This window comes from Sorex fumeus, unplaced genomic scaffold (assembly GCF_029834395.1).
Source record: "Sorex fumeus unplaced genomic scaffold, SorFum_2.1 ptg000008l, whole genome shotgun sequence".
NCBI lineage: Eukaryota > Metazoa > Chordata > Mammalia > Eulipotyphla > Soricidae > Sorex > Sorex fumeus.
This window is the reverse complement of record NW_026606065.1, coordinates 81,862,613-81,889,585: the sequence shown is the minus strand read 5'-3', so window position 1 is coordinate 81,889,585 and position 26,973 is coordinate 81,862,613. Positions and strand designations below refer to the sequence as shown.

Below are 26,973 nucleotides of genomic sequence, written 5' to 3'. Positions count from 1 at the left end.
AAGTGATTCCTATACACTGACACAGGATCTCTCACAAGGACCATAGGAGGCTGTATATTATTAGAATTCCTATTTTCCTCCCCAGAGGTGAGGAAAGTCTTCTCTGTATTTGTTTCTTTGGTGCCGGGGAATGAACCCAGTGCCTCTCACATGCCTGAGCCATGTCCTCAGGCTTCAGAAGAAATAGCATCTTTAGAGAAATACATGAGTTGCCCAAATTGCAGCTAGTGGCAGTATGCTAGGAAAATAAATACTAATATCTAACACTTATTGGAGTCCCTAAGATCAGGCAGTGTTCTAGGCACATTATGTACAGGATCTCATTCAAGCCTCCCAAAGACCCAGGCGTATTCTCCTCTCTTTGTCAGGGGCAGGCATACAAGGGACAAGTCGCTTGCACAACATCATAGGAAAAGATCCCAGGTACTGTGGCTCTGACTTCTCAGGGCTCACTCCTAAAATTTCCCCATCAAGCTCTTGGAAATTAACTTCCTCATGATCAGAGAGAGTTCTGGGCATCATCTACACTGTATCCACAGCTTTCTGCCAGTTATACCAGACTTGCCTCAGTCCTGCTAGGTATTCTGTGTCTGACATATCACCTGCCCCCTAGGCAGCAGGGGTGGAAGAATGGGGGGTTGTGTGCATGGGAGGGTATATGGGCTGGAGAAGGAACTAGCACTCTGACAACCAGAATGGGGGAGCAGATGACACGCTACAGCCCTTGGGTGCTGGGAGGCAGCCAGCACAGGGAAAATCCAGCCTCTGAGGCCCCCTTTGGGACATGATCTCCTGCTCCTCACTTCTCTGGGTCCAGGAGCACCCCACAGACTGCCTGGTGAGCCTTGCTCTGCAGTCCAGCATCTGCTGCTAAGGGGAGAAGGATCACAGCAGAGTGCGCAGAACTCCTGGGAAAGGCATAATGGACTCTCCCCCCTCCCCCTCCCTCCCAATGAGCCTCAAGCTTCTCATTCTCATTAACATGCTAATGTTAAACCAAGACATGCCTTTTGCTATCTTTATTTTTACAAAATTTTATTTCATTAAAGCACTGTGAACTACAAAGTTATTCATAGTTGGGGTTATGACATATAATGTTCTACCACCCATCCTGCCACCAGTGTTAACTTCCTTCTGTGTTCCTAGGTTTCCTTTCCTACCCCCTGCTCCAGCCTATCACCTTTCAAATCGGGTTATTAAAGCATGGGTCTTACCACTTTTGTTGACTCTGTAGTTTGGCTACTAAATAGCTAAACTCTCTCATTCCTTAACAACACCAATGTGCCTGAATCCCCTTGACCCCTGCCCCCATTGCTTCTTATCTCTCTTCTCCCCTCCCCCTGCACTCTATTTCTTGCTATCTTTGGAGGAAACTTTTTAAAAGGAGTATCACTCTAACCTAAGGAAAAATAAAGCCCTAATGGGAGGTGGAGAGAGAATCTTAACCACATCAGGATCTTAAATTTAAGGATTTTTGTTATTCAGTCATTTGACTGGGTCCCAGGGAATTACCTACATTCAAGCTGTTCTTGCCTCTGGCCAAGTCCATATATTCCATTTCCAATGTGGGACTCTGACTTGGTGGCTATCTCCCTCCCGATGAGCACTACCCAAGCTCTACTCACACCTCTGTGTGCGGATTGAAGGGTCCCTGGAACCTAAATGGTTCTGCCCTCTACTTACGGGGTACAGGCTGCTGGATAGAGCCAGTGCGGAAAAGCGTTGGGGGGGTCTTCCTGCTGAGTCGCTTCAACAGCCGGTCCCTCTCGTTCATCCTGCAGGCAAACAAAACAGCTTCAGTGTTCGGCTCATGCTCATACAATTCAAAGGTACTCGATGAATGACTTCAGGTCATAAAATAAAACAGACAGGGGTTAAAAAGTTTCCCTCAGCACAGAAAAAAATGTTCCAGTTTTGCAACTGCCCGTTATTTACAGTAGATGCTATCGTGACACTTTGAGTGCAGTGCTGGCTCTTCTCAAAGGAACTGGGCACACAGCGCCTCTGAACTCTGCCTTCCTCTAACGGAGGGTATTACAAGTGCTCTTTCATACCAAACGAACCCTTGGCTTTCCAAGACGCTTTGGCAAGGAGTCATCTGTCTGTTTCTATGGTAAATACTTTCAAAGCCTCAATCCCATCTGTAGCCACCTTCATCCTAGCCAGTCACCTGTATTCCAGGGCAGAAGCCGGACCCAGGATCCCGGCAAGAGATGGGTTGGGTTTTGGTGTTTTGTTTTGTGCGGAATTTGATGTGGTGTGTGTGTGTGTGTGTGTGTGTGTGTGTGTGTGTGTGTGTGTGTGTGTGTGTGTATGGGGCCACACATGCTGTGTTCAGGGGCTACTTCTTGCTCTGTGCTCAGGGATCCTCCTGGTGTTACTGGAGAATACCTTGTGCAGAGCTGGAGATTGGCCCAATCTGAGTTGGTGGTAGCATGTAAGGCAACAGCCTTAACTTCTGTACTATATCTTTTTTTTAATATATGTATTTGGAACCACAATGAAAATCATGATGTACCAAGAACTAGGACCCCCTTCCTAACTTCCCTGAAACAATTTCCTCCAAATTTACCACAACGAAGAAATACAAAGCTATCCTGGAAGGCAGTGACTGCTTATTGCTATAAAGTGAAGGTGGGTGGGTGCATGAAAATTGCCTAATTCTCACAAAGGACTCTGATTTATTTTTATGTTATTTTATTTATAATTATTTAGTCACCATGGAATTACAAAGTTATTCATGATTGGGTTTCAGGCACACCAATCCCTTCACCAGTGTCCACTTCTCTCCATCAATGGCCCTCTCCAACTCCCCTCCACTGCCCTGCACCCACCCCCTTGCCCCCATTTGCTTCTCACCCACCAGTCTGCTTTAACAAGAGATGATTTTTGGTAAATGTTTGCACTGTGGTTAACAGTACTGTTACTGATAGGGTTTCATACCTAACACTTGACCACCTTTCAGCACTGCTTCCACTTTGCTCCCAAAGAGACTAATGGTATACAGGAGTTTGCAAAAATACCTCTGTTGATGGGACAAAATGTTTCTCACAAATGCATATGTGGACAGATGGAAGGCCTCTCCACCCCCCCCAACCCCGCCCACCAGAATTTGGAGACAATATCTTTAAAGAGGTATTTAAGTTAAAGACCAAACAGGATGGCCACTCAATACCTCTATTGCAAAGCTCAACACCCTAAAGGAAAGAGAGAGAAAAAAGGAATTCCCTGCCACAGAGGCAGAGGATGGGGGGGATAAGTTGGGGGGGGGAGGGTTACTGGGATCATTGGTGGTGGAGAATGGGCACTGGTGGAGGGATGGGTACTCAATCTCTGTATAACTAAAACCCAAGCACGAAAGTTTGTAAGTCTACAACTGTACCCCATGGTGTTTCACTAATAAAAATTAAATTAAAAAAAAAAAACAAAAAAAAACCCCAAAAAATGAGATCATTGACGTGGACCCTACTCCAATATGATTGGAGTCCTTAACAGGAGGAGAATGGGGTAAAGACACATCTAGAAGAACCAGTTAGGAATACAAACCAAGATGTGGCCACTGTGTACCCACGGCAGAGACCCTGGGAGGAATCACAATTTGGAGTCAGCTCTGTCAACACCTCGACCTTGAACTCACAGCCTCCTAAACTGTGACTGAGTATATTTCTGTCCAGCCTCTGTCACTCTGCTATGGGAGTCCTGGTAATTGAACCTGAGAACCCAAAGGGTAGGAGCTGCCCTTTGCTCAATTCTAAAGCAGCTCTCCCAGCTTTACAAGAGAGTCAAGGCTGAGGGAGTGGTTCCTCTGACGACAGTCACACCACAGGTTCATCCAAGGACCTTCAAAAGAGGAGAGGCCCTGGGTACTATAATACAATGAGTGAAAATTCTATGAGCTGGGGTTCATTTTGTATTTGGGTTTTCAGAAGAGCACCTTTTCTGACAATCTTGTGGAAAGGATAATGTTTAATTCATCTTCAATCAATGATAAGTCTCAGCTAGCTGACCTTGCAAAATGTCTCATGAATGATGAGGAAAAGCACCAGTTTTTCCCATCCTTTCACAGTGGCTCTCCCAAGCCTTGCATTGTTGTCCATGGGACAAATTAATCTCATTGGGCCATGCTGGGCACCTGCTCTGGATGGTGAGCGTAGGAGTCACACTGCCCCTGTCCTAGGGTCACACTGCTATCCTATCCCTGAACTATGGCACCCAGAGAAAGTCAGGAACTAGCAGAGTGAATGTCTAGTAACCCACTAAGCATTAGCAGGTCATGACCTCTAACTTTGACCATATAATTCCATGAATCCACAATCCTGAGGTCTTCCTCCACATGGCAAGGGGTACAAGGAGACATAGGTGCCCAGAACCCAGTCTATCACCTGACCTTTAAAAATAGACCTAATAGGCTGGAGAGATAGTACAACAGGTAGTATGTATGCCAGGCTGACCTGGGTTCAATCCCTGGAATCTCATATCATACCTTCCCCGAAAGCCTTCCAGGAGTGATCCCTAAGTGCAAAGCCAGGAGTAAGTCCTTATGTGGCCCCAAACAAAAATAATTAAAAAAATAAAAACAGACCTGATAGTGTTTGTATACTGAGACCTGTGTGGGTGCTTTTTGCAGTGTGTGGACGGGTACATCCACACATGTGGACAGAGTTGGGGCTGGGAGGGACAGTGTGGACTCAGCTCCTACCCATGATGTCACTTTCTGGTGCAGACCTCCCAAATATCTGGGAATCACAACTTATTTCCATCTTTATGGAAGTATGAAAGGCACATTAATCAAGGGATGTGTGTGAACATATTATGTCATATATCTCTATCATATGTAAAGTTACATACATATGCTGTTGGGGAGACTTGGAACTTTCACATACTTGGGTGCAGTATATGGTTCTTTGTGTTCTTCCAGCAAGTCTAGCAAATTTCAGCATCAGGCCTAGATGCTACCAGTACTTCTGTTTTTAATTAGGAAGCAAAACTCAAATGTAAAATCCTTTACAATTCTCTGATTCCATTTTTTGCTTTCTACTATTACCACAAGATGATCTTCTATGTTTTATACTCTTGTTTTATATGCTTATACATTTCTACTTTATATGTACATGTTTTAGAACATAATTATGTTTATTAATTATGAATGTGTATACACTGACATAATTTTGAACATGACAACATATAAACTGTAAATGGATATATATTTATATTATGTACACACATATATGGGCTGGAGTGACAGCACAGTGGGTAGGGCGTTTGCCTTGCACAAGGTCTACCGGGCTGACCCAGGTTCGATTCCTTCGCCCCTCTTGGAGAGCCCGGCAAGCTACCCAGACTATCTCACCTGTGCAGCAAAGCCTGGCAAGCTACCCATGACGTATTCAATATGCTAAACACAGTAACAACAAGTCTCACAATGGAGACGTTACTGGGCCTGCTCGAGAAAATCGATGAACAACGGGAGGACAGTGACAGTGATAGTGGCACACATATCTATCTTTGCCATCTCCAAATCTTCACATTTTTCAATATCCTTTCTCCCTTTGGCTTTACCTAATGGTTTTTTTTAACTGACCACAGCATGCTTTAATTACTACCCTCTTCAAGTTCATTCTTATCAACTTACCTGTTCTTACATACAATTATATTCCTTAAAAATTCCCCATATTCTCATTTCATCAATATTTTGTAGACTTTTAAATGACACTTCTTGCATATCCAGTTGTTGGGAGCCAATAAATGTCCTTAGAAGTAAATGCCTCTTAAGAAGAAAGAAATAACTCTGTTTCATGGTGACTCCCTTATAATGTAAATGAGTTATGGACTTATTATTTATGATGATTTTTCTTATGTCTTTGCCAGGGCATTATGAATCACACCAATTTTTCTATTATTATCTTTTCTTCGGGGATAGTCCAAAATAAGAATTTACGGATAATAAGCTCTTCCCATTTCTAGTGAATGATTCTTTCTTCTACACATCTCCCTGGGAATATAGTATAATTCATTCATTGTCAATCTAGTGAGTACAGTATTTTTAGTTTATGTCTCACTAAAAACAAAGATCCTACAAAATCAGCAGCTTTGCGTATAATGAATGTCCTGTTCTATCTCACATGGGCTTGAGATTTTATGTTCTCTCCTCATCCATTCCAGAATTTTCAGCCTCAGAACCTTTATAAGGTCTCATACCCTGTTGTGGCCTTCTTGGCTCCAGCTCTCTCTTATCATGCAGGCTTTGATGTGTCTCCATTTCTGCTACCTAGGTCTCCTGGTCTTTCTTTTGAACTTGACTGTGAATTGAATGCCTTTCTTTGTTCATATTTCTTTCCCCCGCTATTTCTATACATTTGGAAAAGTTCTCTCTAAGTCGGCTCAGTCTACCGTATTGACTCTATCTGGTTTCCATGAATAATTTATATTTCCCTGACCCAATTACTGACATGATGGCTACAGAATAAGATCACAGAATTGTTCTTTCCCATGTGTTGCTGTCCTTAGAAACAACCTTTAATGGGAACTTTTAAGATAAGAATGGATATGACTGAGTTTCAGGTATGAAAATAATACTCCTGTTTACAAAACATCTTCCTGGAGGCACACAAAGCACTGACTTTTCCATGGACTCCAATACTAAAATGTCAGGAAACATTATTTACCAATTCCCTTTCCTCTTTGGGTAGAAAATATCACTGTAAATAATCATTGTTATAATTTCTCATAAACAAACGTGTTCAAAAAATAATGAAAACAGGTGATAAAACTAACCTCCTATACATTTACCTTCTATGGTTTCTGTCATTTATATGTTATCATATCTATGTACTCACAAAGGCATAGAAAAAAGGGTAAAGAGTGCCCAAATAGTTACATTGATATGAAAAATGAGAAAAGATGGAGAAAACAGCATAAATTAGTATTGGAAAGAAAAATTTGGGTTTATGAAAATTTTGTTTCAAACAAATAAGAAAATCTTCAACAAAATCCAGATAGATAAATTTAGTATAATAAAAGTATTATACATGATGTTACAATGTGAAATTTATCCCAGGAATGAGAGGATTATTAAAAAAGATCAATCAATTTCATATGTTATACTGATTAAGATAAAGGAAATATCATGTAGTCATCTCATTTGTTACAATCCAATACCCTTTTGTGATAAAAATACTTAGAAACAAGAGTGGAAGGGAAATTTTTCAACAGAGTAATTTCACAGGTAGTGGTGAAGACTGGTGAACAGCTAGACAAAGCTCCCTCTTTCATCACTTTTGTTCAACAAATTTATGGGTAACTGCAACCAAAATTCTATGGATTTTTTCTTTTGCATTAATGGAAACATATATCCAAAGATTCATATAGAATTGCAAGGGATTTCAAATCTTGGAAAAGAGAAGGTAGGAAAGTTTTCACTCCTTATTTCAAAGCTTAATATAAAGCTACAGTAATAAAAACAGTACTGGAATAAGAAAAGATGTAGAAATCAAAGTAAAATAATTCAGACTGGCCCTGACCTGCACGGGACGGGAACTGAGCCCCACGGCTCGGCAACAAAGCTGAAGGGGACCCCTCTCCTCCTTCCAATCAGGTACAGCTCGCCTCCAGAGTTTAGGACCCTCTCAGAATGCAGCAGCTAGCTCGATCTCATAGCACAGCCGGTTTTTTCCCCTGATCTGCGCGGGACGGGAACTGAGCCCCACGGCTCGGCAACAAAGTTGAAGGGTACCCCTCTCCTCCTTCCAATCAGGTACAGCTCGCCTCCAGGGCCTGGGACCCTCTCAGCATGCGCAGCTAACTCGATCTCATAGCATAGCTGGTTTTTTCCCCTGATCTCCGTGGGACGGGAACTGAACCCCACGGCTCGGCAACAAAGCTGAAGGGAACCCCTCTCCTCCTTCCAATCAGGTACCAGTGCAGGGACACTTTCTCTTACTACATATGCCCTAGGAACCATAAGCTGCCTTCTTAGATGGAATCTTCTCTATTTTAGCTCAGCCACTAGAAACACAGTAGCCAATAACTCATAAGCCTATCTCAACTCACACTACATATCAAGCAGAATAGCAACAGTAAATGTGAAGGACTAAACCACACTTGTCACAATGGTAAAGCAACGCAAAAGCCCACCAAGCTTTATTATTGAAGAGGCTAACCCAGAAGACATCAACAGTACTGTAGTGTTAGACAACCTCTCTGACAAGGAATTCAGAAGGGAGCTACTTAGGATGCTTCGGGAACTAAAAGAAACAATGGAAAGCAATGCCAATAAAAGACAAGAGGATTTGAAGGCAGAAATGAGGAAAATGCAATCGGAAATGTCAGACCTAAAAAACCTGGTAGGCGAATTGAAAAACTCAGTGGAAGGCCTCAGCAGCAGAGTAACAGCTGGTGAGAACAGAATCAGTGAGCTCGAAGATCAAGTTCAGAGACTCTCCAGGAGAGTCCAAGAGCAGAAAATGGAAAAGAGACTCACAATTCAGGAACAGATGGCAAGAGAAGTTCGTGATGAAGCCAAGAGGGGTAACATAAGAATTATTGGAGTCCCAGAGGGAAAGGAAGAAAACATTGATGAAGAAGAAACTGTCAAAGACATCATTGCTACAATGTTTCCAGAGCTGAAGAAAACATGTGACCACATTCAGGAGGCCCGAAGGGTACCAGCTAGAAGAAATCCGAATAAAAATACCCCAAGACACATTCTGATCTAAATGACCAAAACCTTAGACAGAGACAAAATTCTGAAAGCAGCAAGATCGAAGAAAGAAATCTCTTACAAAGGAGCATCCTTAAAATTCACAGCTGATTTTTCTGATGAAATCCTCATGGCCCGCAAACAGTGGTGAGACATAGTGAAAAAAAATCAGTGAAATAAATGCCTCTCCAAAAATACTTTACCCAGAGAGACTCTCATTCATAATAGAAGGAACAACACACAGTTTCATAGACAAACAACAGCTCAGGAACTTCATAGACTCAAAACCATGGTTACAAGAACAACTAAATGGGCTACTTTAAGGCAAGACAGGCTCCTCAAATACACCAAATTTCAACAGAACAATGGGGCAAAATCCCATAACAATAATCTCTCTCAATGTCAATGGGCTAAATGCACCAATTAAAAGACATAGAGTGGCAGGATGGATTAGAAAATTGAACCCAACATTCAGCTGCCTGCAAGAAACACATCTCAATAGTCAAAGCAAACACAGACTCAGAGTCAAAGGCTGGAAAACAATCCTACAGGCAAACAGCTCCCATAAAAGAGCTGGGGTAGCCATCCTAATATCAGACCACATCGATTTCAGAGTGAAGAAGGTCATAAGAGACAGTGAAGGCCATTTCTTATTGATCAAAGGATCTGTACAACAGGAAGAACTTACAATAATAAATGTATATGCACCTAATGAGAGACCAGCAAAGTACTTAAAACAACTACTCATAGATTTGGAAAAAGACATCAATAGCAACACAATACTAGTGGGAGACTTCAACACCGCTTTGTCACCTCTTGATAGATCAACCAGACTCAAGCTTAGCAAGAACATACTTCATCTGAGGGAAACAATGGAAGAAAGGGACTTAGATATATACAGGACACTTCATCCACAAAAAGCTGAATACACATTCTTCTCAAGCGTAGATGGAACATTCTCCAAGATAGACCACATGCCGAGCCACAAAACATGCCTCCATAAAATTAAGAAGGTAGAGATTGTATCAACAATCTTCTCAGACCATAATGCACTGAAATTAGAAGTAAATCACACACAAAAACAGAAAACTAAATCAAACACCTGGAAATTAAACAGTGCTCTATTGAACAACGAGTGGCTTAGACAGGAAATCAAAGAGGAAATCAAAAGATTCCTAGAAATGAATGAAAATGAGAACACGAGTTACCAAAACTTATGGGACACAGCAAAAGCTGTGTTAAGAGGAAAGTTTATAGCTCTACAAGCATTCCTCAGGAAGGAGGAGCGAGCACACATAAGTAACCTAACCTCACAGCTTAAGAGCTTGGAGAAGGACCAAAAAAAGGAGCACAACCCGAACAGGAGAAAGGAAATAATAAAACTCAGAGCAGAGATTAACGAGATGGAAACCCAAAAAACAATCCGAAAGATCAATGAAACCAAGAGCTGGTTCTTCGAGAAAATTAACAAGATTGATAAGCCTCTAGCAAAACTCACAAAGAAAGGGAGAGAGAAAACCCTAATAAACCGAATCAGAAATGAAAAGGGGGTCATTACAACAGAAACTACAGAAATTCAAAGGATCATCAGGGAGTACTTTGAGAAACTGTATGCCACGGAACATCAAAAACTCGAGGAAATGGATAAATTCCTAGACTTCTACAGACTCCCAAGGCTGAATCAAGAAGACCTGAAATACCTGAACAGACCTATCACCATCAAGGAAATTGAAATGGTAATAAAAAGTCTCCCCAAGCACAAAAGTCCTGGCCCGGATGGATTCAGTAGTGAATTCTTCCAAATCTTTAAAGAGGACTTACTCCCAATCCTCTTTAAGCTTTTCCACGAAATTGAAATATCAAAAACACTTCCAAACAGTTTCTACAAAGCAAATATCACACTGAAACCAAAAGCAGACAGAGATACCACAAAGAAAGAGAATTACAGACCGATATCCCTGATGAACACAGATGCAAAGATCCTCAACAAACTACTAGCAAATAGAATCCAACTACTCATCAAAAAGATCATACACCATGACCAAGTAGGATTCATCCCAGGGATGCAAGGATGGTTCAACATTCGGAAATCAATCAACATAATCCATCATATGAACAAAAGAAAAGATAAAAAGCATATGATTATATCAATAGATGCAGAGAAAGCATTTGACAAGATCCAGCACCCCTTTATGATGAAAACCCTAGCCAAAATGGGTATAGAGGGGACCTTCCTCAACATAATTAAAGCCATCTACCACAAGCCTACAGCAAGCATCATCCTCAATGGGGAAAAACTGAGAGCCTTCCCTCTAAGATCAGGTACGAGACAAGGATGCCCACTCTCTCCACTGCTGTTCAATATAGTACTGGAAGTACTTGCAATAGCGATTAGGCAAGAAAAAGATATTAAGGGCATTCAGGTAGGAAAGGAAGAAATCAAGCTCTCACTATTCGCAGATGATATGATACTATACTTAGAGAACCCAATAACCTCCACCAAAAAACTCCTAGAAACAATAGACTTGTATAGTAAAGTTGCTGGCTATAAAATCAATACCCAAAAGTCCATGGCTTTCCTATATGCAAACAGTGAGAGAGAAGAAAGCAACATGAAAAAAACAATCCCGTTCACAATTGTGCCCCAGAAAAATCAAGTACTTAGGAATCAGCTTAACTAAGGAAGTAAAGGACCTGTACAAAGAAAACTACAAAACGCTACTTCGGGAAATAAAAGAGGACATGAGGAAATGGAAAGATATCCCCTGCTCATGAGTCGGGAGACTTAACATTGTGAAAATGGCAACACTGCCGAAAGCATTGTATAAATTCAATGCAATCCCTATAAGGATACCCATGACATTCTTCAAAGAAATGGATCAAACACTCCTGAAATTTATATGGAACAATAAGCCCCCACGAATAGCTAAAGCAATTCTTGGGAAAAAGAAAATGGGAGGAATCAACCTCCCGAACTTCAAACTGTACTACAAAGCAGTAATAATTAAAACAGCATGGTACTGGAACAAAGGCAGAACTGCAGACCAATGGAATAGGGTTGAATACACTGACATCTCCCCTCAATCATATGATCATCTAATCTTTGATAAAGGTGCAAGTTATGTGGAGTAAGGAAAGTCTCCTTAACAAATTGTGCTGGACGGCTACATGCAAAAAAGTGGGCTCAGAACTCTGCCTAACACCAAGTACAAAAGTAAGATCAAAATGGATTAAAGACCTTAACATCAGACCAGAAACCATAAGGTACTTTGAAGACAAAGTTGGCAAAACCCTCCATGACATTGAAGCTAAAGCTATCTTCAAAGATGCCAAGCCACTGGCCGAGCAAGTGAAAACAGAGATAGATAAATGGGACTATCTTAAACTACGAAGCTTCTGCACCTCCAAAGAAACAGTGACAAAAATACAAAGACAGTCTACAGAATGGGAAAGGATATTCACCGAACACACATCTGACAAGGGGTTGATATCAAGGATATACAACATACTGGTTGAACTCCACAAGAAGAAGACATCCAACCCCATAAAAAAATGGGGCAATGAAATGAACAGAAACTTTCTCAGAGAAGAAATCCAAATGGAAAAAAAGCACATGAGAAAATGTTCTACATCATTAATTATCAGGGAGATGCAGATCAAAACCACAATGAGATACAATCTCACATCTCAGAGACTGGCACACATCCAAAAGAACAAAAGCAACTGATGCTGGCGCGGATGTGGTGAGAAAGGGACACTGTTTCACTGTTGGTGGAAATGTCGACTGGTTCAGCCTTTCTGGAAAACAGTATGGACGATTCTCAAAAAATTAGAAATTGAGCTCCCATTTGACCCAGCAATACCACTCCTGGGAATATATCCCAGAGAGGCAAAAATGTATAGTCGAAGTGATATCTGCACTTGTTTGTTCATTGCAGCACTCTTTACAATAGCCAGAACCTGGAAGAAACCTGAATGCCCAAGAACAGATGACTGGTTAAAGAAACTTTGGTACATCTACACAATGGAGTACTATGTAGCTGTTAGAAAAGATGAAGTCATGAAATTTATATACAAGTGGTACAACATGGAAAGTATCATGCTAAGCGAATTGAGTCAGAAAGAGAGGGATAGACATAGAAAGATTGCATTCATCTGGGGAATATAAAGAAACAAAATATGAGATTAATACCCAGGAATCGCTGAGATCAACACCAGGAGGATTACTCCATAGCTCAGAGGCCAGCCAGGCATTCTAGGGGAAAGGGCAGCTCAGATAGAGAAGGGAGCACCAAATAAAGGGTGTTTGGACGATCCTCCTAGGAGGGGAGATCCGTGTTGAAAGTAGACTATGAATTGAACATGTTTGCCACTCAAAGCCTCGTTTGCAGACCACAACACTGAAAAGGAGAGAGAGAACACAAGGGATTGCCCTGCCACAGAGGTAGGGTGAGATGGGAGGGATGGGGTGGGAGGGATATTATCCATGGTGGTGGAAAATGGGCACTGGTGGAGGGATGGGTATTTGATCATTGTATAATCGAAACCCAAGCACAAAAAATTGTAAATCTACAACTGTACCTCATGGTTTTTCACTAAAAATAAAAAAATAAAAAAAAATTCAGACTCTAAAAATAAACCCACAGAATTTATGGCTGATTGATTTTTGTCTGAGATGTTGAGATCCTTTATGATGGGAACCACAATCTCAAAGTCTGGCAAATAATTGAATTTCTATATGCAAAAAAAGAATAAAGTTGGATACTTACAGTCTATAATTAAACAATGGACTCAAATAGGATTAAAGGCCTAAATATAGGAGTTAAAAACCTCCACTGTTGTCAGGGAGAAGGAGCTGCTGCTAACTTGGCAGCTGTGCATCCTTCTGAGTTAGTCACCAGCCCTCTAAACGTGTGTGTGTGTGTGTGTGTGTGTGTGTGTGTGTGTGTGTGTGTGTGTCTGCATAGGAGACTCCAGAGGAATACGAGTTTCTGGAGCTGAGTACAATCCATTCCAGACACAAGCCCCTGTGGGAATCTGCAAGAGGGCATGTGTCTATAAAACTAAAGAGAGGTGAGTGCCTGGAAGCCAGCCTGAACCAGAGGTGCTAGAAATTCTGGGCTGGTCCTGGGGTTTGCCTCCAGGCAACCTGAGGCTCTCTTAGGTGGTTTGCGGCTGAACCTGCTTATCCGACCTGTGAAGATGATGGGGAGTGACCTGTTGTTCCCTTCTCCTCCAGAGACCCCTTCTGGTTCAGAAGCCAGAATTTCCTCACCAACTGACTTTACAAGAAAAAAAAATGGGGGCAGAAGGGGTCCATTCTACTGCTGCAAGGATTGCTGTGGGTTGGGGTGGGAGATTCTGGAAGGTTCCACCACAGGTATACTCTGTCAATGATGGACTGGTTGTGGTGGCTGGAGAGCTCAAGAACTACCCAGAGTGATTTGCAAAGTATATGACAAGTGATGGCTGAGGGTGAGGATGTCTTTACTCTGGGACAGCCCTCTATACTGTGCTGTGGGAGGTGCCACAATGATGAAGGCACCCTTGTTTGGGGACCTGTATGGGACCAGCTTTCCTGTCTCTACCCTACCACACTCATGTCCATGTGGGGTTACCTGGTTCCTTTGTTTCTGGGGGACAACTGCTCCCATTCCACCACTATAGTGCAAGAGAAAGGGGTCAACAAAATGCATGTTACTCCCGACACTGAACACCATCTGCCTCAGAATGCATTTGGAGACCAACAGGACCCCTATCCACACGCTGAACAGAGGAAGTGGGAGATATGATCAGTGAGACAAGCAAGGCATGTGGCCTCCACAGAACATAACCCTGAACCAATTGTGGTGGTTGCTCCCCTAAACCAGGATGCCTCTCCTGTTACCCTCAGCACCTTGGATGTCATGGAGAATCTGCAGGGGGTGCTGAGAAGATGCTCACTGGATGCAATCTCCTGTTCCTGGCTCTCTCAAAAGAAGGCCCTCTGTGACCTTAGTCACCTCTGCAGTTCCAATAGCGACTCCCTGCAGACCAAGTGACCTGTCCTGTGGTGGTGTGTTGGGTATGGGCTTCTCTAGTCAGGCCATTGAGATGACACACAGCCGTGGGCAATGTGCTGGTTGTGAAGGAGTTAAGTGGGAATGATAAGGAAACGCAGAAGATTCTTCTGGCTGAGGTGCAGCCATGTACTACCCCATAGAGCTTGGGTTTATGGATGCACTGTTCAAGGGCTGCGGTGGAAACAGTTTGCAGAGGACACTGACGGGGATCCTATCCCTTGACCACACAACACATAAGTGGGGCATGCCAAGGCATTGCCGTGGGATAGCCTCATTGTACTCACTGAGATCTGAACTCACAGCACTGTCCCATGCCTCACCACATTGGGTGTGACCAACTTCAGGGTGTCAAAGCTCCTCATGAGGTGAGGAAAAAGTCACTGAAGAGAGAATCAACCTCAAGAAGCAAGAAACAGTGGGGGAACGGCACCTGGCCCACAGAGCCTGAGAGAGGAGCTGGCTGGAAAGATCTCTGAGGAGACGGTGGGTGCCTTTGCTTTCTCTGACTTCCTCAGATCCTGACTTCCAGCACAAAATACAGGAGGTTTCTCTGCTTCATGTCTCCATGGAGTCACTGCACCTTCCGCCCCTAGCCTTCTTCCCCCGAAACGGGTTCTAGAGTGAAGTAGCCTTCTGAAAATGGGAGGAGTCCTCTGAGGGTCTGTCCCTCTCTCTGAGAGAGCTTTTTGCAAAGTCTGGGTATCAGGACCAGTCCATGAGCATGTAGCATGACCTACCCGGGACCAGCTCCCTGGACCTAGCCCAGTCCCCACAGAGCCGCTTCCACAGCCAGTACTGGTCTCTCAGCTCCTGTCTCTGCTGTGCTGTCTGGTCTGTCCATGGATTGTGGAGAAAGAGAAAGAGAAAGAGTGATAGAAAGAGAGAGAAAAGAGAAGAGAAGGGAGAAAAAGGAAGAAAGAAAGAAAGAAAGAAAGAAAGAAAGAAAGAAAGAAAGGAAGGAAGGAAGGAAGGAAGGAAGGAAGGAAGGAAGGAAGAAGAAAAAAGAAAGAATAGAGGAAGAAAGGAAGGAGGGAAGGAAAAAAGGAAGAAAGAATTATCGGTCTAGGTCCTGAGCCTAGAGGGATCTGCTACTCCAAACCCCTAGGGAATCCCAGGCATGGGATTCTGGGAAGCTTCTGTTTACACTTGTTGTGATCTCGACCTGGTGGCCTATCATAGTGAGGTTGCTTGTGTACTCCGTAGCCTCCACCCACCCGGTAAAGGACGATGGACTGGAGAGAGATGCATGGGGGTAAGTGGTCAGCCTGGGTTCAATCCCCAGCACCCCACTTGGTCCGCTAAGCCAGAAGTGATTCCTGAGCACAGAGCCAGGAGTAAGCCCTGAGAACTGCCAGGTGTGGCCCCAACCATAGGAAACAGTGGGGCAGAGATCCAGAATTGAGATGCTAGTGGGGTGAAGGCGGGAGTGGGAACCCCTACCCCCTCAGCGGGTTGGCTACATCCAGCTTCCACCTCTCTTGTTGCTATCTTCCAGTTCCTGGTTATGATTACTTATGGGAGTTGGGGTCTCACCCAGTGATGCTCAGGGCTCATTCCTAGCTCTGCACTCAGGGATTGCTTCTGGCAGTGCTCAGGAGACTGTGGTGACAGAGGTAGAGCTGTCGGTTCACCTCATGAAGGTGGACACCTTCACTCCTGCCCAATCTCTCTGCTAGTTGCAGGTCTTGCGCCTAAGTTTCAGGTACTAGGAAGTCCAAGCTGGGCTCCATCCACCTCAGCTTTCAGAGCTTCTCGAACCATTGGGCACAAATAAGATTTACCCCCTCCTTGATATCTGTGAACCTGAGCCATATCGTTCAGGGGAACAGGACTGGGACATCACTGCAATGCAGGGAGGTTGTACTGGGAGTGGGTAAGAGTGATCCAGAAAGACTATTATTAATATCGTTAGGGAATGAGACGTGAAATACTGTTCACAGACCTCATGAGTGTGGGATTAGATGCCGTTATGGGCCAGGATTTACTTGCTCTAACAGATCACACTCATGGGGGTTTGCAAGCTTGCTCTAGGGCTAAGCCCTGGACTTCCAGCAGACCAAGGAGAGCACTGCCAGGCTGCCTGTGTCCCAGCTATCCCCAGAGGTGGGAATGGTGAGCCTATCTGGGCCACTGAGCTGACCAGAACAATCGAACAGTTATCATAAAAATCACAAAAAATCAAGACTGGAGACAGGTACAGCAGGTAGAGTACTTGCCTTGCATGTGGCCAGCATGGATGATCCCTGGCATTTCATATGGTCCCCTGAGACCCACCAGGAATGATCCCTCAGTACAGAGACAGGAGTAGGTCCTGAGCACAGGCAGGCGTGTTCTCCCCTCCCCCAATATAATTACCCCCCCACCCCCGCCAAATGCTCCATTACTTATAGGTTGTAGCAGTATTACAGAAGTAACGCACTTGCTTTGTATGTGACTACCCTGGTTGGGTTCCCAGTACTGCATATGGTCCCCTGAGCATGGCGTGGAATGATCCCTGATCATAGGGTCAGGAGTAAGGTCTGAGGATTGCTGGGTATAGTTCTTTCTCCCCAAAATTACAATAAATCTTAGAAGAAAACACAAAAGTCAACCCATATAACTGAACTTGGCAGTGGCTTTTTCGATAGGACAACTGAGGCAACAAAGAAAAAAGTAAATGGACTTCATCAAAACCCAAAAATTTGGAGTCTCAGAGGACATTTTCAACAAAGTGGAAAGACTACCAGAAAATAAAAGAGTTTTCATGAATCATCTGATAAAATTTGAGATCCTGAATACATTAACAATTCTAACAATGCAACAGTACAGAGACAAATAACCTAATAAAAATGAGTGTAACAGTATGAGACTAATACCCAAGGGCAATAGAAACAAGGGCGGCTGGGAGGGTTGGTCCACTGTTGGAAGTTTGTCATAAGTGCATGTGTGGGGTTGCGGGAGAAAGGTTAGGATAGAGAAGGGACCATTATGACAACAATAGTTGGAAGCTATCTCTCTGGACAAGAACTGAATTCTGAAAGGTAAAGGGATATACAGGATAACCTCTCAGTACCTGTACTGCAAGCTATAATGCCCAGAACTGGGGGTGGGTGCAGGGGAGGAAGAGAGAGTGAGAGTGAGAGCGAGAGCGAGAGAGAGAGAGAGAGAGAGAGAGAGAGAGACAGATGCAGAGAGACAGAAAGAGAGACAGAGAGAGAGACAGACACAGAGACAGAGACAGACACAGAGACAGAATTGCTTGCCATAGAGGCAGGCTCTGGAGGACGAGGGGTGGTGGGAAGGAAAAGGGAAACTCAGGACATTGGTGGTAGGAAATGTACACTCTGGAGGGGATGGATGTTGGAACACTGTATGACTGTTGTATGACTTAAACCCAATAGAGACCAAGTTTGTAACTGTATTTCATGGTGGTTCAATTAAAAAGGTAAAACAATGTGTAATGAACTCAAATGGGGGTTGATCCCCCCCCCAAAAAAACCAAAAACCAAGCACGATGGCCAATAAGTACTTGAAAAGTATTGAACATCATTGGTCTTGGGAAAAACACAAAGTGACTATACATAGCACCAACTAGATGACGATAGAAACAAATGAAAACATAGAAAGGATTGGAGGAGATACGGGCCAATACGAAGCCCTGCACATTATTGGCAAGATTGCAAAACCCTTCAATACTATTCACTATAATTACTGCAACACCTAGCAATTCTACTTCTAGGTATAGATCCAAAAGAAGTGAAAATGGACTCAAACATATTTAGATGGAAACAACCCAAATGCTATCAAGCTATAAAGGGATTGCCTGCCATAGAGCAATCCCTCTGGACAAGAACTTTCTCTGTGATATCGCCATATTCAATGTTATATAGCCATATTCAAGAATATTAGTCAGCCCATAAATGGGATGAAGTGCTGACAGGGGTTACAGCATAAGGAACCTTGAAGACATTAGAATGAGTGAACAAAGATAGACCCAAAGGCCACATTTATATTCCATTTATATGAAACACCCCCAAACATCTCATTTCACATAAATAAGATTCCATTTATATTAAACATCCTGAATAGAGAAATATACAGAGACAGAAAGAGGAGAACTGGCAACCAGGGCTGCAGGGAAGAGGAAGTGACTGCTAAAGGCATGTGAGGTTTCCTTTGGGGAAGATGAAAATATTCTGGATCAAGACAGAAGATTGTGGCACAACACTGCAAATGTATTAAACTCTAATGAACTGTATGCTTCAAAGTGGTAAATTGTATACTATGCCAATCTTACCCCAATTATTTAAAAAATCAGTTAAGAAAACACGTGAGGGGGACTGGGTCATGACAATGAAAATTCCTTCCCACCACCTGACTGTTGGTAATTGTTGCAATGGTCAGTTGTGGGATGTTGGAATTAAGTGTTGGAATTAGTTTGATTAAATCTATCTTGAATTAAGCGTGTGCCAACTAGGTTCTATAGACAGGAAAGATGATATCTAACCAGAATTTGCCTGCAACTCTAGTACTCTCCTGAATTCCCAGCAATGATGGTGAAATCTGACTTCATATAAGACCCCAACGAACAGATTCTACTTAGAGGATGCTTAGTGCATGGGGAGATGCTTCTGGCTCAAATAATGAGTGGTGTTTAAGGAGAAGACAGCCCTAGCAGACCTGGGGAACAGTGAATTATGTTCACATTTCTATTATGAAGTTGTTCCTGCAAAATTCACACAGGCATAATTTCCAACTAGCAAAAAGATGGGGAATAAAGTAAATAACTTCAAATCTGACTTGTGGGCCTTGACCGTAGCTGCAGTTGGCAGGAGTCAGTTGACACTACAACAGAAGCCAAAACCAGTAAGTATTTTTAGAAAATTATTTTTAAATTATTGCTAGTCAATCTTCAAAACACAAATCTGACCATCTGACAGATTCCTTAAGAAAAAAAATCTGTTCCAAACTTGTCTTTCTGTTAGGTGAGGCCAGATATCCACCAATTTATCAAAAGCTAGTTTTAAGAATTCAGACAATGATATTTCAGACTGTGAGATTCTCACTGGTAACTTATTTTACATATTTTAATCTTAATATAAGGGCAACAGAACCTTTTGGGATACAGTAAATTCCAGATCTAATAATGTGCCAGAGATAGAGAAAAAAAAGCAAAACCAAATTTATTAATTTAACACAAAAAGCACTTACATAATGAAAGAGCATTAGAATACACAAAAACAAAATATGTTTTACAGTTTGGTGGCAGGGGTACTATGATGCAGAAGCTTTTCCTAAATTATTCTCTTGCATAGTAGTAATCTTCCATCAATACATACTCAACCTGTTTTAAAACATGATTTCTCAGGCTGGAGAGACAGTATAGCAGGAAAAGTACTTGCCTCACAGGCTGCCAGCCCAGTTCCATCCCTGTCAGGAATAACCTGGAGCCCTGCCAGGAGTAAGCCCTGAGTACCACTAGGTATGGTCCCCAAATCAAACCACAACAACAACAACAAAAAAAAAAAACAGAAAAACTTAATTTATTCATTGGGTCTCCAAACAGAATAGATATTGTGTGAGATTCTAGGCTGAAACAAAGTTGTGTGAGACCCAATCTCTGTGATGATTTCTCCACAGTGACCTGATGACAGGAAGTAAGAGGAGTCACTGGGGATCTCCAGCAGTAAAACAGGCAAGACCAGAGCCTCGGAAAGGGTCAGAAAAGCATCAAGAAGAGCTAGCACGAAAGCTGCATCCTGAACAGATGGGAATAGGCTCGGTTGGAAAGACCAAGAAGAATGAGACCTGTTGGACTTGGAGAACTCTGAGTCTCCAAGTGCCCCTGAGACCTTCAGGAGAGCAGCCGAGAGAGAGACATGACAGAGATGCCACTAGGGTTCCAGGCTCATGGAAGGCCAGGAGAATCAGGAGAGATCAAAACTGTTCCGTTAGGATATCAGAATGTATCAGAAGAGGGTCGATTCTTTCTGCTTGGGTCTATGTAAACACTTCTCTGTATTCTCCACATCATCTACCAGGGGCTGGACAAAGAGGAAATGGTGACTCCATAAAACTTCATGAGCTTCCCCCGAGCAATAGTATAGCAGGTAGGGTGTTTGCACACATCCAACATGGGTTTTGATCCCCAGCATCCCATATGGTACCCAGAGCCTGCCAGGTATTATACCTGAGGCAGAGCCAGGAGTAACTCGAGTACCACCAGGTGTGGAACCAAAACAAAAACAACCAAAAAATGACACTGGTGATTTATATTCACTAGCCTGGATCACAACTCAATGTCCTTTGTTTGGGGGTCACATGGTAGTACTCCTGGCTCTGTGCTCAAAGATCACTCCTGGTGGGGCTTGGAGAACCATATGTGCTGCCTGGGACTGAACCTGTGTTGGGCACATGCAAGGTAAATGCCCTTCTCACTGTGCTACAGCTCCAGCCCCATTACTCACTACCCTATTCTTGTGTATCCTTGTAATTTAATCCCGATAGCCTCTTTCTGTACCTTTGTCCACAACATCCAGCACTGACCCCAGGATTCAGTGACATATTTTTCACGAAGTTTCCCAACCAGGTGTTCAGGAGAACTCGGATGCCAACTGTTGATTCTCGGACAAGCAAGCCATCAGTTCAGTGTGAGGGTCAAGGAATGTAGTGCTGTTCAGATCCTGGAGTGCTGGTGGTACCTGGGGTGCTCTAGTAGTGTTCAGGGGAAACCTGGGCTGCACCTAGTTCAGGAAAACTTGTGGTGCTGGGAATAGTACTGAGCTTGGCTACACAAAGGCATGCATCTTAACCCCTATACAATGTCTCTCCACCAGGACTCAATGGGGTTTCTAATAGCAACCAAGAGCAATTCCTGTCATTCTTAAAACAATGATGAAATAGGAACAACGTCCCAATTCTTCTCCAGGGGAGGAAAGTGCACTCAAAAATCTAGAAAATAGTTGAGCAAAACACCTCTGGCTTTATAGATAGAGAACTAAGATATGTTAAGAAAGAACTCAGGCTACAGGGAAAGTTGGAGGACAGGTAGGCTGAGGCAGCTTAGAATTCAATATTAATAGGAACTCCACTCCCAAAAATAAAAGAGATGGATTCTTCTAGTTTCCTGGTTATCCAGTCTCCTTTAGCCATCAAAACTGGGACCTTAAGATAGGAAAACTTATATGAGAAGAGTGTGAAGTCTGTTCAACACAAAAGTTTTGGATAGTGGGAGGAAGGCCATAGGAGTGAAAAGGGTTATGTCATGATTTTCTAGCAGGACCTGGGAGATTTCCAGTAAAAACGAAGGACATTTCATCCACACTGTCTTATCCAATGGCTAGGTAATGGTTTTCCAAAGAAATTAGCAAATTCGTAGCCTCAGAATAGCTGGAATCTGGGATGTTCCTGGCTCTGCACTAAGGGATCACTTGTGGCAGGGCTTGGAAACCATGTGGGGTAACATGGATCAAACCTGTGCCCGTGCGTACATGACAAGCACCTCACAGTAGTACTATTTCTCCAACGACCTATCTAGGAATTCTTGAACTGAAAGAGACTTGGAGCATATGGGAAAGATTTAAAAACAAAAGGAAGATACATGCAATCCTTTGCCAGTGGGTTGGCTGGAGTAAAAAGTCAGTATCTCGTATCAGTGATAAGTAAAATAAATCAGGGCAGTCAGAAGAAATATTCAGAAAGTACTAACTGGCGTCTAGCAGCATACTGTCCTTACTTCAAAAACAGCAACTCAGGTGAAACCTGTAAAAATGACTTCTGCATTGCAATTACATCTCTCTCTCTCTCTCTCTCTCTCTCTCTCTCTCTCTCTCTCTCTCTCTCTCTCTGTATTTTGGCCATACCCAGCTGTGCCATAGGGGTGCCTGGGATTGAAGTTGGGTTCGATGTGTGCAAGGCAAGTGCCCTACCTGCTATACTCTGACCCCAGCATTTCCATTACTTTTTTAAAAAAATTTTTTATTAGTGAAACACCATGAGGTACAGTTATAGACTTACAAATTTTTGTGCTTGGGCTTCAGTTATACGATGATCAAGTACCCATCCCTCCACCAGTGCCCATCCTCCCCCACCATGGGTCCCAGCATACCCCCACCCCCACCTCCCACCCCCCCATCCCACCCTGCCTCTGTGGCAGGGTATTCCCCCTTGTTCTCTTTCTCTTCTTTTGGGTACTGTGTTTTGCAAGAGAGGCATTGAGTGGCAATCATGTTTGGTCTATAGACTACTTTTAGCATGCTTCTCCCACCCTGGGAGGGTCCTCACAACACCCTTTATTTGGTGCTCTCTTCTCTATCTGAGCTTCCTTTTCACCCAGCACGTGTGGCTGGCCTCCAAGTCATGGAGCAAAATTCCTGGTACTAATCTCAGCCATTCCTGGGTGTTAGTCTCCCTTTATGTTGCTTAAAGTCAATTTCAAACTTGAACATGCAGAAATGTGCCCAAATGCTCATGAAAAGTCTATTTACTCTTACCCAAAGATTCTCAAATGTTTGGTCTATTGCTCTTTTTTGTTCAGAAAATACAAAAATGTCCTTAGCTGCCCCAGCCTTGGAAATGTATCTTCTTCAAGTGTACAATAGAACATGTTCCCATTTGCCTCTGAGGCTGTTACTAGCCCCTGTACTGTTTGTGTGTATGTGGTGGAGGAGGGAGGAGGGCATTACCCACTTGGGGAATTACTGTTCTAGCCAAAGGAGCAGTAAAGGGGCAATCTCGGAAGACCAACCCTTTAGACCATAATTATTACCCTTCAACCAAATACTCCAGCAAATACATGGTCCCACTGGCACTCTTGCCAACAAAGTGCAAGCAGGGAGTCTAGAGTTCCACCCCTGCAAAGATACAAGAAAGTGACCCAAATCCTGCCTGGGGTGGTGACAGAGGTCACTTAGGGATCTGGAACATTCATCTCTGACAATTGATCATGAGGTCACTGGCCCCCCTGAGGGACTAGCAGAGGCCACAAGGAGAGACATGGGGGGCTACCGCCAATCAGTGAAACTGAGGCATTCCCCACCCTGCAACAGTTGCATCTTCTTGCTGAGTTATGGTTGGTGTCTGAAAACCTATCTGGATTTTCCTCACTGCCAGGTCACTGCAAGGGCACAGTCTTGCACCCTGATGGCATCCAGAGATCAGGAACTTTCATCCCTACGCAGAGGCTGGTAGACAGTACAGAAGATAACCCACATTACCCCTACCTGGGAAGAACAGGAGATAATTCAGATTACCCCTACCTGGGAAGAACAGGAGTTACATAAGAAAATGTACAGATTTCATCTGAAAATCACTTGTCTCTGTTTGAGTTGGGAAAATCTCAAATTGAATGTTAAAACCTCATCAATAGAAGCCAGTGCTAAGATGAGAGTGACAGGTGAAATAACCTGACCAAGAGTTTATTTATGGCTTTTGGGCCTGGTTCTCAAGACTTTATTCTGGCTCTGTGCTCAGGGAATGCACCTGGTGGGACTCAGGGGACCATATAGGGTGCAGGCGATCAAACTTGGGTCAGCCACGTGCAAGGTGAATGCATACCCACGGCTTTGGACCCATCCTGACCAAGAGTTTAAAGCATCCATAATATCTCAGTGAACAAAATGAACATGAATTGGAAGGAAAAAGGAAAGAGAAGATATAAAGGATTTACCACAAATATTAGCACATCCAAAATAGAAATAATTTAAATTACAAATCTAGTTTAAAGATTCCATTGCAAAATAGAGGGATAAATAAATAAATAAATCTGTTTTCCACCAAGAAAATAGAATAGCAGCAATAACCAATAGGAATAAAAGACAAACCAGGATGAAGGGGAAAAGGAAAATATTAGGGACCAGTGGGCATATAACAGAAAATGTAACGCTCATATCTGCAAAGTGCTAGAAGGAGAGAGAGAATGGGTCTTAGAAACCAGTATGGGGCTAGAGAGGTACAGTGGATAGGATGTTTGCCTTGCATATGGCCAACCTGGATCAGATTCCTAGCACCTCATATGGTCCCCAAAGCAGAGCAGGAGTGATTCCTGAGCACAAAGCTGGGAGTAAGACTTGAGTATTGCCTGGTGTGGTCACCACATGTTCCCCCCACCCCCCAAAATTCACTATGGAAATTCCTCAATAAAGTAAGAAAAAACATTCCATATGACCCAGCAATTTCACTCCTTGGCATCTATACCCCCACCAAACACAAAAGATTAATTTGAAAAAAAGTGTTCATTGCAGTGCTTAGTATAGTAGCCAAGATATGGAAACAACCCAAATTTACAATGACAGATGAATGGATTAAAGATGTTGTAGTATATGTACACATTGAAATATTATTCAGCTATAAGAAGAGATGAAATCATACAGTTAGCTTCAGCTTAGATAGATGGTGGTGGTGGACCATCGTGTCAAGCAAAATGAGAGTGAGAAGGATGAATAACACATGATCCCACTGATTTGTGACTTATAAAGAGACAAGATTTGAACAGTGACAAGCCCTGAGTCTTGGATTACAAAACTCAGATCATCAAGTAGTGGGGAGAGCATGGGAAAAAAAGGAAGAAGTGGGCTGAAGTGACATAGGACATTAGTGGAGGGTACTGGGCACTTTGGTGATGGTGGGGTACAGTAAATTTATACATTGATACTATAAACACTGTTGTTGTAACCATGTCATCTAAAGTATGATCAAATAAAAAAGGTTTGAAAGTCTGCCAAGAAAAATGCTGAAAACTTTCTAAATTTGTCATCAACTCTCAGATTAATGAAAAAGGTGAGAAAAGCTTTTCAACTATTTCTGAAGCTGAACAAATTCTAAACAGGTTAAAAATAAAATAAACCTAGCTAAAGATATATTAAAATTAAACTTCTGTAGATAGAACAGTGGGTAGAGCACTTGTTTTACTCCTGGCATCCCATTTTGTCCCCTGAGCACCATGCACCATCAGGAGTGATCTCTGAATGAAGAGCCAGAAATAAAAACCCCTGAGCACTGTTAGGTGTGGTACACCCACCCATTAATTACATTACCTTAAACTTCCTAACATTGAGAACAACAACAAAATAAAAAAACTGCATGAGAAACAACACTTCCCCTATAGGGGTAAAAGGAGTTTGAATGATAAGAACTTTAATTAGAAATCCTTGAGGCTACTGTAGCAAATGTTGCAAGAGCTGAAAGAAACAGTCAACTGTTGATTCAGTAACAAAAAAAAACCCAAACCTTTCCATGATGAAAAAAATCAAGACATTCTCAGATAGAAGAAAAAAATTTATCACTTCAAAACTTTACTAGAAGAATAGCTAAGTATATTCTATAAGCAAAAAGGAAATGATAAAGGGAGACCACTTGAAACATTTGTAAGAATACGATACACTACAATATCAGTCAATTCAATAGGATTTTCTTTTCTCTTTTGTGTTCCAAATTTTATTTCTCAAGTTAAAGCAAAATTTACAGTCTGACATATGTATCTAATGTATCTATGTAGCACTGCACTGTAGCACTGTCCTCCCATTGTTCATTGATTTGCTCGAGTGGGCACCAAATGTCTCCATTGTGAGACTTGTTGTTACTGTTTTTGGCATGTCAAATACGCGATGGGGAGCTTGCCAGGCTCTGCCATGAGAGTGGGATACTCTCAGTAGCTAGCTGGGCTCTCCAAGAGAGATGGAGGAATTGAACCCGGGTCGGCCACGTGCAAGGCTAATGCCCTACCTGCTGTGCTAGGAAAAGACATTCAAGTAAATAATATTATGAATGAGGTTGGGTAAAGAGAGGTAAAAGGAGGTAAGGTTTTCCATTTCACTCAAACTGGTAAAATAATAGCATCAGTAGATGTGATTAGTTATATAAATATATAATTATATATAATATAATAGTACAAGCAATAAAAATTTTATGCTCCATGAGACACTAAAAATACGATATATAAATTAAAATGTTACTCTAAAAATGTTTACATAATCACAAAGGTATATAAAAAGAAAATGAAAGAGTGTAAAAATAAAAGATAAAATGGTAGATACATGCTCCCACATAGTATAGCACTGTAGCACTGTCCTCATCGATTTTCTCGAGTGGACACCAGTAACATCTCCATCGTGAGACTTGTTATTGTTTTTGGCATATCAAATATGTCACAGGGAGCTTGCCAGGCTTTGCTTTGTGGGCGGAATACACTCAGTAGCTTGCCGGGCTCTCTGAGGGGGGCAGAGGAATCAAACCCTG

The 26,973-nt window shown here is 42.7% G+C and overlaps 1 protein-coding gene across 2 annotated transcripts in view; it reads right to left on the bottom strand.

Moving 5' to 3' along the window:
- LOC130017871 (phospholipid-transporting ATPase IB-like) overlaps window positions 1-26,973 on the bottom strand; it is a 688,232-nt gene that overhangs the window by 5,053 nt on the left and 656,206 nt on the right. For both annotated transcript variants that reach the window (XM_056108642.1, XM_056108649.1), the window contains exon 36: window positions 1,684-1,775. In XM_056108642.1, coding sequence (XP_055964617.1) covers window positions 1,684-1,775 — 92 coding nt within the window. The remainder of the gene's footprint in view (window positions 1-1,683; window positions 1,776-26,973) is intronic.